An 18,745-nucleotide genomic window follows, 5' to 3' on the forward strand; every position below is an offset into this window, starting at 1 on the left:
AGGTAAAAGGAAATGGGACTTGATATTACCACCTTTCTGAGGTTTTTGCAACTACATTCAAAGCGGTTTACAGATATTCAGGTAACTTATTTTGTACCAGGGGCAATGGAGGGTTAAGTGACTTGCCCAGAGTCACAAGGAGCTGCAGTGGGAATTGAACTCAGTTCCCCAGGAGCAAAGCCCGCTGCATTAACCATTGGGCTACTCCTCCACTCCTTGATATGTTGCTTTTCTGCTGTTTTTGCAACTGCATTCAAAGTGGTTTACATAGTATATACTGGTACTTGATTGTACCTGGGGCAATGGAGGGTTAAGTGACTTGCCCAGAGTCACAAGGAGCTGCAGTGGGAATCGAACTCAATTCCCCAGGATCAAAGTCCGCTGCACTAACCACTAGGCTACTCCTCCACTAGCAACATTCCATGAAGAAGCCTGCCCTTGCAGATCAGCAACGCGGCCGCGCAGGCTTCTGTTTCTGTGAAAAACAGAAGCCTGCCCTTGCAGATCAGCAACGCGGCTGCGCAGGCCTCTGTTTCTGTGAAAAACAGAAGCCTGCCCTTGCAGATCAGTGACGTGGCTGCGCAGGCTTCTGTTTCTGTGAGTCTGACGTCCTGCACATATGTGCAGGACATCAGACTCACAGGAACAGAAGCCTACGGCGGCCGTGTTGCTGATCTGCAAGGGCAGGCTTCTACATGGAGTGTTGCTAGTGGAGGAGTAGCCTAGTGGCTAGTGCAGTAGACTTTGATTCTGGGGAACTGAGTTCAATTCCCACTGCAGCTCCTTGTGACTCTGGGCAAGTCGCTTAACCCTCCATTGCCCCAGGTACAAATAAGTACCTGTATATACTATGTAAACTGCTTTGAATGTAATTGCAAAAACCACTGAAAGGCAGTATATCAAGTCCCATTCCTTTCCCTATTGCATTGCGGCTCTCAAGGACCGAGATTGCCCTCCCCCCATTCTAGAATATACTATTTCTATGGAATAACCAGCACTGCGCATCCCTTTTTCTGTCCATGAGCTGCAAGAAAAGTGTCAGTGGAACTCCAGTGAGGATTGGGTTGGGCTCTAAATAGGGAGACAAACCATTTGTTTGTAACTTTCCTCAGGTGCTGGACCTAAACCAAACTCCTGCAAAAGTAAAGTAAATTCTGACCTTTTAAATTCCAAACTTCTCAACTTTCTGGCTATAGGTGAGATACCTGATATTCTGTTTAATTTAATGCTTATTGCTTAATTAATTAATTTGCCCTGTGAAACCTCTTATTTTCTTTCTTTCTCTTCCTGCCAAGCTCTGATAGAGAGGAGAGGCTGTTTAAACTGCATTGCATTGAGGCTCTAAAGTAGAGAGTTGCACGGGGACAGAAATCTTACCCATCCCCGCCCGTCCCTGCTGGAATCTTACCCATCCCCACCCATCCCCACTGGAATCTTACCCATCCCCACTCATCCCCGCAAAAATTTAAACCATCCCAACCCGTCCCCACCCATCCCCGCAAGAATTTACCCCATCCCCACCCATCCCCATAAGAATTTAATAGTACATAAAAGAAAGTTCCAGTCAGCTCCCTCAGTCTCTTTCTGGATTTGAGCCACAGCACTGTAGGCAAGGAAGGAACGGAAGTTGGAACTTGGAACTCTGGTGCGCACATGTAAGATTTGTCTCTGATTCACTGGCAGTGTGTGCTGAGAGGCCGCCACATGCACGCGCCAGTAGGTCAGGTGACATCTGATTCTCGTGCCTGTGTCAGAGCTGAGGTCTGTGCACCAGCCTGGGAGCAAAGAGGATTAATAGTAACATAGTAAGTGACAGCAAATAGACCTGAATGGTCCATCCACTCTGCCCAATAGTCACACTCATGATCAATTCATCATTAAATCAACGAGTGTGATATTATATACTTGATTATGGTTTTTCTTTCGTGTTTCTGGAACAAAGACCACAGAAGTCTATCTGGCCCCATCCTTATGCTCCAACTGCTGGAGTTGCCATCAAAGCCCACTCCAGCCTATTCATGTTCTCATTTGTGAGACACAGACCGTAAAAGTCTGTCCAGCACTGTCCTCATGTTCCAGCCACTGAAGTTGCTGTCTAAGCCCTTTCCAGCCCATCCTACACCAGATTGCCATGTATGAGACACAGACCATACAAGTCTGCCAGGTATCAGCTCTTGTTCATCACAGCCAGAGTTGCCATCTAAGTGTCACTTGACATATCCACACACATGCAGCCATTTAAGGTTAGCACGCCTTTTTGAATTCCATCATCATTTGTGACTCTACCACCTCCTTAATGGAAGACTTTCCACATTTATGCTGTTAAAGCAAGGAAGAAGAGGAGGAGGAGGAGACAGCACTCAAATAAATTGGTATTCGGTAGATGAGAGGCTGGTGCAAGTGCAGCTTACACTTCCACGGGAAGCCCACAGAACTGGTTCTATCCCCGCGGGAACCCCACAGGAACTGCCTCCATCCCCGCAGGAACCCCGCAGAACTGGTTCCATCCCCGCAGGAACCCCGCAGGGGAATATTTAGATTTATATTACAAAAAGGAAAGTTATATTCTAGGGCAATTTTGAAAGTTAAATCAATTGAAAATTTGTTGATGAGACTGTACCATTTCTGGTCCCATCTACAGAATTGCCTTGATAACAGCATTTTAGCTGACACATTGAGACTTATAATCCCACCCACCCACCCCAGGGTTTTCCAATCATTTATAGACAAACCAAACCTCATTAACTTTACTCCTCAATCATACACAGACAGTCTTGTAGACTGTTAACCCCAACATAGTACACCTGTTCATACCCATTTCAACCAATCAGGATGACTTTTATTCTCTGCAATAATTGTGGTGCTTTTGTTTCAAGGCCAATCATCTGGAGACTTAAAGCGTGTCCTGTCTTCAGCTATCCAGTTTAAAACAAGAGCTCAGTAAAGTAATGCAAGAATTGGATGCAATTAAAGCAGCTTCTAGGACTGCACAGAATAATAACTTCTCACCACTGCCTCAAAGAATAAAACCACATAAGAACAGATGGTTCACAGTAGGCTCAGGCAGACTTCGTCAGGTGACACAGAAGCATCCACCCGCACAAGTGTTGCCACTAAAGAACTCTTTTGCTCCATTACAGCACTGTGATGCTCCTGAAAATAAAAAATTACAGCACTGTGATGCTCCTGAAAATAAAACTGAGGCAGAGGAAAAAGCAATAAAAAGTTGAAACAAAAAGATACGAAGGTACCCAAAGTGAAAAGACACCCCCAAATCACAGATGTTGAAACACATACCAGGAAATATAGATGGAAAGCGATGGCCACAAATGCTCGTAGTCTAAGCAATAAAGTTCATGCCCTGATGTTGGAGGCAGACTTAGATGTTGTTGCAATCACGGAGACGTGGCTCAATGGTTCCCATGAATGGGATGCAAACATACCAGGCTATAATCTATTTAGGAAGGATAGAGAGGGTCGAAAAGGTGGAGGAGTAGCTCTGTATGTGAGGAATGATATCATGGCGACTGAAATGACAGGGACCTGGGGAAAAGAAGAAGCGATATGGATCACCTTAAAAAGAGAGGATAGAACCTCTGTCTACGTGGGTGTTGTCTACAGACTCCCGACACAATTGGAGGAACTAGATAAAGATCTGATCGCAGATATTCAAAAATTAGGAAAGAAAAAAAAAGAGGTTCTGTTGATGGGAGATTTCAATCTGCCAGTTGTGGATTGGAAGGTTCCATCTGCGAAATCAGAAAGAAGTAGAGAGATCGTGGATGCCTTCCAAAGTGCTCTGCTCAGACAAATTGTGACGGAACCCACGAGGGAGGGAGCGATGCTGGATCTGGTGCTCACAAATGGGGACAGTGTGTCAAATGTCTGAGTGGGTGCACACCTGGGAAGCAGTGACCATCAAACGGTTTGGTTTGATATGACGGCTGAAGTGGAGGGCGGCCACTCTAAACTCAAAGTCCTGGATTTCAAGCGTGCTGACTTTAGTAAAATGGAGGAATACCTGAGGAAGGAGCTGATGGGCTGGGAGGACATACAAGAAGTGGAAGGACAGTGGTCCAGGCTGAAAGAAGTAATAAACAGGGCCACAGACCTTTATGTAAGGAGAGTAAATAAAAGCAAGAGAAAAAGGAAACCGATATGGTTCTCCAAGCAAGTGGCTGAGAAAATAAAGGCTAAAGAGTTAGCGTTCCAGAAATATAGAAAATCTCAAGAAGAGGAACACAGGGAGGAATACCGGATGAAACTGAAAGAAGCCAAGAGAGAGGTACGTCTGGCGAAAGCTGAAGCGGAAGAACAAATGGCTAGAAATGTAAGGAGGGGAGACAAAAATTTCTTCAGGTATATTAGTGAAAGGAGAATGACTAAAAAGGGAATTGTGAGACTAAAAGATACAGCGAACCGCTATGTAGATAATGATGAAGAAAAAGCCAATTTGCTAAATAGATACTTTTGTTCTGTTTTCACTGAAGAAAATCCTGGAGAAGGACCACGAGGGACTGGCAAAAGTACACCTGAGAATGGAGTGGATAGAGCACCATTCACGGAAGAGAGTGTGTATCAACAACTTGGAAAGCTAAAGGTGGACAAAGCCATGGGACCGTACGGGATCCACCCCAGAATATTGAGGGAGCTCAGAGAGGTTCTGGCGGGTCCTCTTAAAGATTTGTTTAATAAATCCTTGGAGACGGGAGAGGTTCCGAGGGATTGGAGAACGGCAGAGGTGGTCCCTCTTCACAAAAGTGGTGATAGGGAAGAAGCTGGAAACTACAGGCCGGTAAGCCTCACTTCGGTTATTGGAAAAGTAATGGAAGCCATGCTGAAGGAAAGGATAGTGAATTTCCTGGAAGCCAATAAGTTGCAAGATCCGAGACAACATGGTTTTACCAGAGGGAAATCGTGCCAAACGAATCTCATTGAATTCTTTGATTGAGTAACTGGAGAATTGAATCATCGACATGCTATAGACGTAATCTACTTAGATTTTAGCAAAGCTTTTGACACGGCTCCCCACAGGAGGCTCTCAATGGGCTGAAGATAGGTCCCGAAGTGGTGAACTGGATTAGGAACTGGTTGACGGACAGACGACAGAGGGTGGTGGTAAATGAAGTTCACTCGGAGGAGGGAAAGGTGAGTAGTGGAGTGCCTCAGGGATCAGTGCTGAGGCCGATTCTGTTCAATATATTTGTGAGTGACATTGCCGTAGGGTTAGAAGGTAAAGTTTGCCTATTTGCAGATGATACTAAGATTTGCAACAGAATGGACACCCGGGAGGGAGTGGAAAGCATGAAAAAGGATCTGAGGAAGCTAGAAGAATGGTCTAAGGTTTGGCAATTAAAATTCAATGCAAAGAAATGCAAAGTGATGCACTTAGAGAGTAGAAACCCAAGAGCGACTTATGTGTTAGGCGGTGAGAGTCTGATAGGTACTGAGGGGGAGAGGGATCTTGGGGTGATAGTATCCGAGGATCTGAAGGCAACGAAACAGTGTGACAAGGCGGTGGCCTTAGCGAGAAGGTTGCTAGGCTGTATAGAGAGAGGTGTGATCAGCAGAAGAAAGGAAGTATTGATGCCCCTGTACAAGTCGTTGGTGAGGCCCCACCTGGCGTATTGTGTTCAGTTTTGGAGGCCGTACCTTGCGAAGGATGTTAAAAAAATGGAAGCGGTGCAAAGAAAAGCTACAAGAATGGTACGGGATTTGCGTTCCAAGACGTATGAAGAGAGACTTGCTGACCTGAACATGTATACCCTGGAGTAAAGGAGGAACAGGGGTGATATGATACAGACATTCAAATATTTGAAATATTTAATCCGCAAACAAATCTTTTCCGGAGATGGGAAGGCGGTAGAACGAGAGGACATGAAATGAGGTTGAAGGGGGGCAGCCTCAGGAAAGATGTCAGGAAGTATTTTTTCACAGAGAGGGTGTTGGATGCTTGGAATGCTCTCCCGCAGGAGGTGGTGGAGATGAAAACGGTAACGGAATTCAAACATGCGTGGGATATGCATAAAGGAATCCTGTGCAGAAGGAATGGATCCTCAGAAGCTTAGCCGAAATTGGGTGGCGGAGCAGGTGGGGGGAAGAGGGGTTGGTGGTTGGGAGGCAAGGATAGTGGAGGGCAGACTTGTACGGTCTGTGCCCTGAATAAGGCAGGTATAAATCAAGGTAAGGTAGACACATATGTTTGTCTTGTTGGGCAGACTGGATGGACGGTGCAGGTCTTTTTCTGCTGTCATCTACTATGTTACTATGTATAGCCTTGTATTTAATTTAGGAGAGGCACTGAACATGTCTGTATTTGCTTCATACAAGTGGATGGTAATTTCCTGTGTCAGGAATAATTTTATACATTGTACATTGGTATTTATTATGCTTTTATTTTATTAAAATATAGACACTTATTAATCTATTACCCTTGAGCAAGGGTTGCTGTGTAATATTTTACAGCCATTCAAGGATTCTCAGAACTAGAGGAAGAAAACACAAAGTTGTGATAACGTATCCACTACTATAGTGAGCACTGGTGGTAACACTCCTGTAACCACACTCTTCCCATCTCTACCACTGGGTCAGCCTTTGATAGTGAACAGATATCAAGTGCTCCCTCCAGCTGACGCATTTCCATGCATTATCCTAGTCAAAGTTAACACGCTGTCTGTGGCAAATTAAAAATTAAAGGCAATGAAAGCAAGGCTTGCCTGGGTTGATCTTTCCTTTTCCCACACAGCGTACACAAACGCTGCAGGATCTCGAGTGCAAAGCTCAACCTTTTCTGCAAAATCTCTACTGTTTCACAGAATATCTTCTTTAGAAAACATCCGAACAAACCCAGCATCTGGCCTCTGGGCCTCACCCGTGTGACTCCACTGCACAGAATCCAGTTTCATCAATGGTATGCACCATATGCCTGAAAGTCAGCTGGCACGACATCTGTTGGAAATAAAAACCAGTCCAGTATCTACGGAAAAAGGTCACAAACCAGCCAAAACAAAAGCAGCATCGGTTTCTGAAAAAAATGAGTAAACACCTTAAACCAATGAATGCTTGGGCATGAAAACGCATTTAACTAATGCACACAGCTTAGTCTCCACCACCCAGAGACATCAAGCCCGTTCTGGTTTCACTCCCATTGGATCTAAGAACATAAGCTTTGCCACACTGGAATAGACCAAAGGACCATCAAGCCCAGCATCCTGTTTCCAACGGTGGCCAATCCAGGTCGCAAGTACTTGGCAAGATCCCAACCGTACAAAGATTTTATGCTGCTTATCCCAGATATGTAAGCCACATTGAGCCTACAAATATGTGGGAAAATGTGGGATATAAATGTAACAAACAAATAAATAAAAAAAAAGTGGATTTTCCCAAGTCCACCTTAATAATGGTTTATGGACTTTTCTTTTAGGAAATTGTCCATAAATTGTTTGCAACATGAAAACGGTAATGGAATTCAAACATGCGTGGGATAAACATAAAGGAATCCTGTTCAGAAAGAATGGATCCTCAGACGCTTAGCGGAGATTGGGTGGCAGAGCCGGTGGGGGGGAGGCGGGGCTAGTGCTGGGCAAGACTTCTACGGTCTGTGCCCTGAAAATGGCAGATACAAATCAAGGTAAGGTATACACAAAAAGTAGCACATGAGTTTATCTTGTTGGGCAGACTGGATTGACCGTGCAGGTCTTTTTCTGCTGTCATCTACTATGTTACTATGTCCAAATCTTTTTAAAATCCTACTAAGCTAACTGCTTTTACCATATTCTCTGGAAATAAATTCCAACATGTAATTACATGTTGAGTGTAGAAATATTTTCTCCAATTCGTTTAAAATATACTGCTTAGTAATTCATTGTGTGCATGTGCGACATGAGGGGAAAAGCAGCCGCAGGCCAGGCAATGCGGCGGAGAACAGCACTGGCGGAAGGCTTCTGTTGGCAGGGCTTAGGGACCCCCACCAGCCAAGGTACATGGAGTTGTGGCAGGAGGCAAAGAGGTCACACACACACTTTGGGCTCCGGCTACACGGCAGTCCTGGGAGGGAGAGGCCCAGCAGTGGCGGCCATGCCCCAGGTCCAGCTCAGTCTCTCGGCGGCCCTGCCTCCAAGATGCCAAGATGTGCCTTTGTTCAGCTGTCAAGAGTTTACATACACTGTAGGTTGAACTGGTCCGTGCCTTTTCTTTGCATTAAGCCAATGGGCTTTGATGTTACAGAAGTTCCACACAGAACCAATGGAGTCTGCTTTCTTTAAAGCTCACACCCGATTGTGTACATGGATCCCCTCAACAAAAGTATCACGGCCGGTATTCTCATGGACCTACTGACATGTCCTTACAACGTGCTGTGGGTAGGCCAACAAACACAAAACTTTATCTGGGGGAGGGGGTTAACACAATATACATACACTCAGATAAAGTGATCTCAAAGCCTTCTTCATGGTCAGAAATTAAGATTTAAATCAGACTCAGGTTTTTATCTATTTATTTATTTGCTTATAACTAGCTCCCAGGTATTTGGTCTCGGCCTTGACTCGCGGACTCTTACTATCTATTAGAGTTCATTAAGGTGGGTTTCCCTACTGTTCATTTATATAATGGAATGTTTCGTTATATTACGAGGCATTTACAACCTTCTTTTACCCACCAGATTCAAGGCAGACAACACGAAGTAAAAGGGTTACCACATCCCAGTTTCTAGTTCTACACAAGATATACCCGTTTAATTCTGAAATGAAACGCAAACAAAAATCAGACTAATATTTCCATTAATAAAACCTAACGGGGCACTGGAAAGAACCAGCGGCTTATGCCATGCTCATCTTTTTTTTTTTTTCTTTTTTTTATTGATTTTCAAAAATATACAACAGCGCAATATCACCAACCAAGTGCAGACATAATCCAACAATATTTCAGCAACATACAGAATAATTATCTCCTTTTACCTTTTCTTTTCCTCCCTCCCTCCCTCCCCCATCCTTCCCTCCCTCTCCTCAGTCATACTTTAGTTTATTATTATTATTTTGTTTTTATTTGTTTTTTTTTATTTGTTTTTTGTTGTTTTTGGTTTTTCTTTTCACAGTCCTCTCCACTGCTCATACACACCCCATATTTTTTGAAACTTCTGGAGTTGCCCCTTTCGTATTGCAGTCAATTTCGTCATTTGATACAAATGGTGTAGTCTACCCTCCACCACCTGTACTGCAGGGGTCTCCCTTCTGCTTCCAAGCTTTGGCCAGCGCCAATTTAGCCGCCCCAAATACCTGTATGGCCAGCTTGTGACAATGTATTGGGGTCTTCCTGGGGCGTATGTGTAATAGACAGTGTTCGGCCTGTCTTGGGTAATCTATCTTGATCAAATGCCATGCTCATCTTGAATACAGAAAAGCACCGAGTATGCAGGCAGCTCAGTATTTCTGGTAAGAACAGCAACAATATTTCCAACGGGTTGCAAAAACACAATCCATGCCTCTTTCCCTTTCCACACGCTCTTCTTTCCAGGGCAGGGAGGCCATATTTTCCTCTCCAGCTGTCATCAGTTCATTTTCCATCTGCTGCCTTGTCAGAATAAAATCCCGCTGCCTCTTCACAGCTGGCTGTACCGCTGGGATGTCAGACACGGGCAGCTGAGAGCACAGAGATAAAGCATCAGCAACGACACCCCGAGTTCCTTTTTTTTTCAGCTGTGACCATGCTATCAGCAGGACACAGCTCACTTGGCAAAGCAATTACCATAAACCTAATCTTATTGTGTCTGCCTTCTGTGCAAATGCGCTTACAAGAGTCGAGCTACAAAACGCACGTCTGTAAAATTTGTTTGGTCAAAGTCAAGATTTCTGAGCCATCTTACTCATCCTCCAGCTTTTCTGGAAAGTATTTTAATTCCCCCAAATCTGAGTTGGCCATTCCTAATGAAAATAACACGGTCATATCTACTCTTGCAAATTAATTGCTTCACAATACATTCTGCAAATCCCGACAGGATGGCTATCCTCCGAAGAAGAAGAAGAAAAAAAACACGCTCAACACAGTACACACACGCTTTCTGACTGCAGTCATAAAGCTGGATGATGCCTCTGTGGGTGCCTAAGCTTAATCGATTCTCCTTTTAGGCGCTCTGCGCCGACACGATCAGATGGGGGTTACAAATAAAAGAATGGCAGAAAGCAGCAGCAGCCGGAGAACAGGGAATTTTTAGGCGATATCTCTGACTTTTTTTTATTTGTTTAAAGGAGGCCGTAATTTGGTTTTACGTTTCATGGGATGGGATTGCGGGGCTGGTTTTATTTATTACTACACACTTTGGTATTATTGGTGAAGCGAGATAGCAAACCATGTAAAGTAAAGAAAAAACATCAGGCAAAAAAAAGAATTTTTTTAAAATACAAAGGGGCAATATTAAAACCCACGGCAGGCGTATCGAGATAACCAGATAAGGTAGGTGTCTACCATTATAACCAACATTCAGCAGCGCCATCCGTTTAAAGTAGGGCTGAATTTCCAAAGTAGACTGTGAAAACTGTAAGGGAGGAGTGGCCTAATGGTTAGTGCAGGGGGCTTTGATCCTGACAACTTGAGTTTGATTCCCACTTCAGCTCCTTGTGACCTTGGGCAAGTCACTTAACCCTCCGTTGCCCCAGGTAAAAAAAAAAACTTAAGATTGTGAGTCCTCTAAGGACAGAGAATCTGCATATAATGTGTACAGCACTGCGTACATCTAGTAGTGCTATAGAAATGATCAGTGACGTTCCTTGGTCGGCTGTCACCCGGGGCGGATCGCCACTGCACCCCACCCCCCCCCCCCCCGGGGTGCATTTCTAACTGCTGGGAGCAGCCGCACGGCTGTCGGCTTCGCTGGTTCCCTGCTCCCTCTTCCCCGGAACAGGAGGCCCGTTCCGGGGCAGAGGGAGCAGGGAACCAGCAGAGCCTTCTGCACCCCTCCAGCGGCATGCACCCGAGGCGGACTGCCCCCACTGCCCCGCCCTTTGTACCTGGGGAAACGGAGGGTTACATGACTTGCCCAGAGTCACAAGTAGCTACAAGGATCAAAGTCTGCTGCACGACACACACACACACTAACATTTCTGCAAGGACTCCGGTCACGTGTCCTCTTCACTACCGTTTACCAGCATAAAAAAAGATGGAGACACTGGAAACAGAAGCTTCTGGCAGGTAAATACTGAATTAAAAGTAGTCTCTTCGTACTCTACCTGTATCTATATTTCACATCAAACACTGTTGAGTCTTCATCATCTTCGTTGTCTTCATTGAGAGGTGCCATTTCTACTCTCTCAGCTGGAGTCGTGATGATATCATATTTTCGTGTTTTTCTCATCTTTTTTCCAGATCTTAAAAAAAAAAAAAAATTAAAAATTAAATGGATTAAACTGAACACTGCTATTAACACATACCAGGAAGGCTCAATCATCTATAGCAATGTGGCTCTTACTCAGTAGATCCAATATTTCTCTCCCTTTTCATTTGAGCTACCAATTATGCTCTGCTCTAGTAAGATCAATTTCTTGTCAACTGCAATCCAAATCCATATCAATCTTTCAAGACTGGGTTATGGACCTATGATCTTTTGGTGTCCAGGGTCAATGAACTGGCATTACGGATGAATGAGTCTTCCAACTGTCCTTTCTAATACAATAATCCAGATGTTCAATCAATGCAGGAACTTGGTGTGTTGATAAGTCATTTTCTAAACTGATTGAAAGTTATCATCTAATTCTCCCTGCAGATAATAAGGTACAGAACAAACAGTGGCAATTCACGGTCAACAGAGGACAAACTGAAATGGCAAAACAGAGCCCTCTCAGTTGACGCTATGCTCCAGTTGCTTGCACTGTCAATGTAGACCATAGACAGGGACAGCATAACACCTTTTTCCTTGGTGGGGGGAAGAGGATAGGAACCCAATCTCCACCCCCAATCCCAGCAGCTCCTGTTCCCTTTCCTACCATTCCGTAGCCCAAAAATCATCCCCTCTATGTCCCCTGCCATGGCATCCAGCATTTCTCTCCTTCCCGACCTCTCAACCCCCACTCCTCATGGTGTCTAGCATTACTCTCATTCCCCCCTACCATGGTATCCAGTATCTCTCCTTCATTCCACCTCTGCCCTCCCCTGCGTATTACCTCTCTTCGCTCGGAGCAGCAAAGCTACAATCAGCATTACAAAAGACACATCAAATCGTGGTTGACCGACACAAGACCTACAACATCCACACATGTTAAAGGCCTGCTAGCTCCCACCACCTCCAAACTTCCTGTTTCGGAAGGGGTGGAACTCAGCAATCCTTCGGCATGCACAGATGCTCAAGGCCCAGCACTTGAGTTACCATTTTGAAGCAGCGCCGGCAGCGAGCAATCAGCAGCAGCACCGCGCAGGGAAGAGGGGGGTTCTTTCCTGCCCCGAAAAGGCCATTAGACCACCAGGGCACGATAAGGTAGGGGAGATGAGGGGATCTGAATGGAGACATGTGGGTAGAGGGTGGAGGGGTGGAGTTGTAAAAAAAAAAGTATGGAGGGAGGCTGGAAAAAAGATTTGGAGGGGAGGGAGGGAGGGAAATACATAGAAGGGGATAGAGGGGGATGTGCTGCTCATAGATGGGAGGGAAAAGAAAGGGGGACTTACTCGTGAAATGTACATTTCTAAGCATTTCATGAGCATGTCATGTACATCTTTTCATTCTGTATTTAGCAGGGTCTGGAAGAAAATGCATTTCTGTTACTTTACCGGTATTTTCACTGCTTATACAGTGGTGGAAATAAGTATTTGATCCCTTGCTGATTTTGTAAGTTTGCCCACTGACAAAGACATGAGCAGCCCATAATTGAAGGGTAGGTTATTGGTAACAGTGAGAGATAGCACATCACAAATTAAATCCGGAAAATCACATTGTGGAAAGTATATGAATTTATTTGCATTCTGCAGAGGGAAATAAGTATTTAATCCCTCTGGCAAACAAGACCTAATACTTGGTGGCAAAACCCTTGTTGGCAAGCACAGCGGTCAGACGTCTTCTGTAGTTGATGATGAGGTTTGCACACATGTCAGGAGGAATTTTGGTCCACTCCTCTTTGCAGATCATCTCTAAATCATTAAGAGTTCTGGGCTGTCGCTTGGCAACTCGCAGCTTCAGCTCCCTCCATAAGTTTTCAATGGGATTAAGGTCTGGTGACTGGCTAGGCCACTCCATGACCCTAATGTGCTTCTTCCTGAGCCACTCCTTTGTTGCCTTGGCTGTATGTTTTGGGTCATTGTCGTGCTGGAAGACCCAGCCACGACCCATTTTTAAGGCCCTGGCGGAGGGAAGGAGGTTGTCACTCAGAATTGTACGGTACATGGCCCCATCCATTCTCCCATTGATGCGGTGAAGTAGTCCTGTGCCCTTAGCAGAGAAACACCCCCAAAACATAACATTTCCACCTCCATGCTTGACAGTGGGGACGGTGTTCTTTGGGTCATAGGCAGCATTTCTCTTCCTCCAAACACGGCGAGTTGAGTTCATGCCAAAGAGCTCAATTTTTGTCTCATCTGACCACAGCACCTTCTCCCAATCACTCTCGGCATCATCCAGGTGTTCACTGGCAAACTTCAGACGGGCCGTCACATGTGCCTTCCGGAGCAGGGGGACCTTGCGGGCACTGCAGGATTGCAATCCGTTATGTTGTAATGTGTTACCATGGTTTTCGTGGTGACAGTGGTCCCAGCTGCCTTGAGATCATTGACAAGTTCCCCCCTTGTAGTTGTAGGCTGATTTCTAACCTTCCTCATGATCAAGGATACCCCACGAGGTGAGATTTTGCGTGGAGCCCCAGATCTTTGTCGATTGACAGTCATTTTGTACTTCTTCCATTTTCTTACTATGGCACCAACAGTTGTCTCCTTCTCGCCCAGCGTCTTACTGATGGTTTTGTAGCCCATTCCAGCCTTGTGCAGGTGTATGATCTTGTCCCTGACATCCTTAGACAGCTCCTTGCTCTTGGCCATTTTGTAGAGGTTAGAGTCTGACTGATTCACTGAGTCTGTGGACAGGTGTCTTTCATACAGGTGACCATTGCCGACAGCTGTCTGTCATGCAGGTAACGAGTTGATTTGGAGCATCTACCTGGTCTGTAGGGGCCAGATCTCTTACTGGTTGGTGGGGGATCAAATACTTATTTCCCTCTGCAGAATGCAAATAAATTCATATACTTTCCACAATGTGATTTTCCGGATTTAATTTGTGATGTGCTATCTCTCACTGTTACCAATAACCTACCCTTCAATTATGGGCTGCTCATGTCTTTGTCAGTGGGCAAACTTACAAAATCAGCAAGGGATCAAATACTTATTTCCACCACTGTAGATGTCAAGACTCTTGAGGCTTGATAACTAGAGGCCCCAATATCTTGGAGTATAACCTTGGCACACCAATCACCCGAAGTCTCTTTTATTGAATAAATCACAGATAGTTTACTCACAGATAGATGTTCAGAGGTGCTGCTCCAAGACACAGAGACTCCTTAATCTGAGAGCTGTTGGGGGTGGAGATCTGAAGAGAGGTAGATATATTGCAGGGGGGAGGAAGGATAGTTGAACAGGAAGAAATGGTCCAAAGCTGGGTGACTGGAATGTGCAATATCTCATTAGAGAGGAGATATTTTCAAGGTAAAAAAAACCAGGTTCGTTACAGGGAGTTTCAGCAGGACAGAGCTGTCTGGAATAAGATGGTACATGCTCCATGTCTCTGGCTAGGTGGTGGGAAAGCCTCCTGGCTGAAGGGACAAAGAGGTGTCGAGGTTTCACGTGGGTTCAGGGAGGAGCAGATAGAGAACAACGGGGACAGAGCCTGCCATCGGGTAGCAAGGGGTGGTCCTAGAGGACGGCTCTCGATCGGAGGGAAAGGTCATACCTGGCTGACCTCCCAGGACAGAGATAGTGAGAATGACCAGGAAATGATAGCAGCAAAACAAAAGAGCCAAGCTTGGCAGAGAGAGAGAAGAGGTCTGGGCAGCCTCACAACCAGTGGTAACAGTTCTTAACACAGCCAAGCAAGTGTGGTTGCACTGCCTGTGAACTACATTACCCACAGTGCACTGCTCATGTATCTTTGCAGTGAGAAACTGCAGCAATGATAGTCCTTAGAACTGAGAATAACAGTAAAAGCATTACACACATTTTAGGATCACGTTATAACTAGTGCGAGGCTGTCGGAGGACAGAACAACCGATTCTGGCTTTCTTGGGGGGGGGGGGTGTTTCAAGGTGACTGTGTGGCGCAGGGAGGGGGTCAAGATGACTGTGCAGCGCATGGACGTAGTGGGGAGGCGAGGGGCATGGCGAAGGTGGGGCTGAATTTTCTTCGGTGTCCTCTTTTTTTGTCATGGCAAATATGGTTACCCTACCCAGCAACAGTCAGTTGTAATGCATTTTCTGTAATGCTGATTGTAGCATCACTGCCAAAAAGTAGCACATATGAGTTGATCTTGTTAGGCAGACTAGATGGACCATGCAGGTCTTTTTCTGCCGTCATCTACTATGTTATATATGTTAATGCCCTGGTGGAAGGGAGGTAAGAAACTACAGTAGAAGAAGGGAAGGAACATTTTGATGGTGCCACGGCAGCCCTGCATCTCCCCATTCTGATGCCTATTATGATGCTTTCTCTCTTTTGCTCGCCACAAGGAAGTCTAGTTGTATACAGAATAATAAATTCCAAAGGGACTACGTAAGCTTCAAAACAAAACCAGCCTAGAGTATGAACAATTGGAATATTCTTAGAAAAATTAGAAGCAGGCCTGAAAGAGTTTCTCTCCAGGATTCAGGCCATAACTCATCATGAAAAAGCAAAGCCTGTCTCTAACAGCCTGTCCAGTCTCAGGATACAGGAAACAGCTTCAGTCTATCAAACTTGTTTACAATGCAGGGAGTTAACAGGCTTTCTGCAGCTAGGAGAGGGGGCTGTTTGGGAGAGGTGCTGTTTTGAATCCTGGTAGCCCTCTTCAGGGTTTTCTTTAAAACAAACAGTTTCCTTGCACAACTTTTTTTCGTTTTCATTTTTACAACAATTAATCAACAGAAACCTTCCCTCACAGATACACACACACACAGCCAGCAGTTATATATTTTGTACCATGCTAAACATGTAACTGCTTTCTTTTTAAATATCCAGAGACCTTATACATTATGCAGCGGTATTTTATTTCCTAAAAAAGTAAATAATATGGTAGTGTTTTCAGGTTCACGGGTAAGGCATTCCAATAACATGCACCCAAGAAAGGAAAAGAACCCTCAAACATGCGTGGGATATGCATAGAGGAATCCTGTGCAGAAGGAAGGGATCCTCAGAAGCTTAGCTGAAATTGGGTGGCGGAGCAGTTGGGGGGAAGAGGGGGTGGTGGTTGGGAGGCGAAGATAGGGGAGGGCAGGCTTATACGGTCTGTACCAGAGCCGGTGGTGGGAGGCGGGAAATACTGCTGGGCAGACTTGTATGGTCTGTGCCCTGAAAAGGACAGGTACAAATTCAAGGTAAGGTATACACATATGAGTTTGTCTTGGGCAGACTGGATGGACCATGCAGGTCTTTTTCTGCCGTCATCTACTATGTTACTATGTAAATTGATTTTAATCTAACGCTCTTCAAAGATGGAAAACCCAATCCTAGGGGTCCATTGAAAACACGAAGTTGTCCCAGAAGACGGCATTACCGATAGATCGCTCAACTCTGCTAATTTAGCCAAAGAATTATAAAATTAGGCATAAAATTTAATAAAATTTTAAACCTAATATATTGCTGGATGGACCACCAGTGGAGATCTCTCAAGATAGGGGACACACTTTCCAAATGGCTTGATCCAAAAATTAATCTGGCAGTAGTGTTCTGCAAAAGCTGACAATGCTTACTCAATTAGCTAGTTACCACAATAATTCAACTGAGGCAACAGAATTGCTTGTGCCAAGACCCTGAAGTCTTATCGCAAAGATGATCTAATTGCCTGCAATTGCCTAAGCCTAAGAAAAAAAACTTTACTACTACTACTATTTAGCATTTCTATGGCGCTACAAGGCGTACGCAGCGCTGCACAAACATAGAAGAAAGACAGTCCCTGCTCAAAGAGCTATGTAATAAAAGTGAGCCAAGTATAGGACAATCAAGCCATTGTGACATCACTGATGAGGTTGGCTCTTATTGGTGGACTGAGGCATTATGACATCACAATATTAGCTCTGGTTACAAGAGACTACTACTACTACTTATCACTTCTATAGCGCTACAAGGCATACGCAGCGCTGCACAAACATAGAAGAAAGACAGTCCCTGCTCAAAGAGCTTACAATCTAAAGGACAAATGTACAAATGTCATCCTATTCTCTATTTAACACCGACTATATATTTACTCTTGAATGGCGAATGCCATAACGGAACATTGTAAGCCACATTCAGCCTGCAAATAGGTGGGGAAATGTGGGATACAAATGCAACAAATACATAAATAAAAACAGGGATGGAGAGAGTGGCGGTGAGCCTTGAGGCATATCACACCCAGGATTCCAACTAGATGATTTCCCATTATAACCTTTGACACTATAAGATCTATGTCTCAAAAAAACATTTGCCCGACAATCCTAAATTTGCTTTGGGGCCCTTTTACTAAACCACATATGCATCTACAGGTGCCCAATGCACTCCAAAATAGAGTTACTGCCCGGCTACCGTGTGGCTCTTGCGGTAAATTTCATTTTTGGCAAGCGTCCGATACGCACTTCCAAAAAATTATTTTTTATTTTCAGACGTGCGCCGCCAAGTGGCATTTGACGAGCGTAGGTCATTACCGACCGGTTACCGCGCGAAACTTTACCACTAGGTCTATGGCTGGCGGTAAGGTCTCAGACCCAAAATGGGCACGTGCCAATTTTAATTTTGCCACACACATCCATTTTCGGCAAATATTTTCAAAAGGCAGTGGAGTTCCTACAGGGGCTGACACCCGGGGCGGATCGCCGATGCACCCCGTCCCCCCCCCCCCCCCGGCGAAAAAACCCCGATCCCCCGGCGAACGCCGCTTGGGGGGGTGCCGCGCGCCTGCCGGCTCTTCGTTTTCATGCTCCCTCTGCCCCGGAACAGGAAGTAACCTGTTCTGGGGCAGAGGGAGTATGAAAATGAAGAGCCGACAGGCGCGCGGCACCCCCCCCAGCAGCGTGCACCCGGGGCGGACCGCCCCCACCGCCCCCCTTGGTACGCCACTGTCAAAAGGCCTTTTTTTTTATAGGCGCAATGAAAAATGGATCGGCACGCACCTGAAACCCGCGCCTACACTACCACAAGCCATTTTTCAGCGCACCTTAGTAAAAGGACCCCTTAGTTTGAGAAGAAGTATTGAACGATTTGTAGCATCAAACGCCGCTGATACATCAGATTGCAAAAGCACAGCCTGTTGCCCCTTACTCAGGGCTAGATGCACTAAAGTCCTCGGAACAGCCGTTCCCTTACCGAACCGGTAGGGAACGGCCACGCATCAAGGAAACGGAATGCAAATGAGCTGCTCGTTGTAGCTCACCTGCATTCTCTATTCCCTCGGAAACCAGTCGGCCGGTCGAGCATGCACAGAGCAGCCGAGCATTATGCCGGCTGCTCTGCGCATGCCAAAGACGTCCAAAAAGGATGTCCCTGACGAGCACTTGTCAGAGCTGCGAGCCACAGCGCAAGCTGCAGCCGCCGGTACAGCCGGTGATCCCTGCCGCCCCAC

The 18,745-nt window shown here is 45.5% G+C and overlaps 1 protein-coding gene across 1 annotated transcript in view; it reads right to left on the minus strand.

Annotated features, from left to right (window-relative positions):
* LOC115460679 (membrane protein FAM174B-like) overlaps positions 1–18,745 on the minus strand; it is a 53,196-nt gene that overhangs the window by 1,043 nt on the left and 33,408 nt on the right. Inside the window, exon 2 of the mRNA XM_030190445.1 lies at positions 11,220–11,357. Coding sequence (XP_030046305.1) covers positions 11,220–11,357 — 138 coding nt within the window. The remainder of the gene's footprint in view (positions 1–11,219; positions 11,358–18,745) is intronic.

The sequence above is a fragment of the Microcaecilia unicolor genome, chromosome 1 (genome assembly GCF_901765095.1).
Source record: "Microcaecilia unicolor chromosome 1, aMicUni1.1, whole genome shotgun sequence".
Taxonomy (NCBI): domain Eukaryota; kingdom Metazoa; phylum Chordata; class Amphibia; order Gymnophiona; family Siphonopidae; genus Microcaecilia; species Microcaecilia unicolor.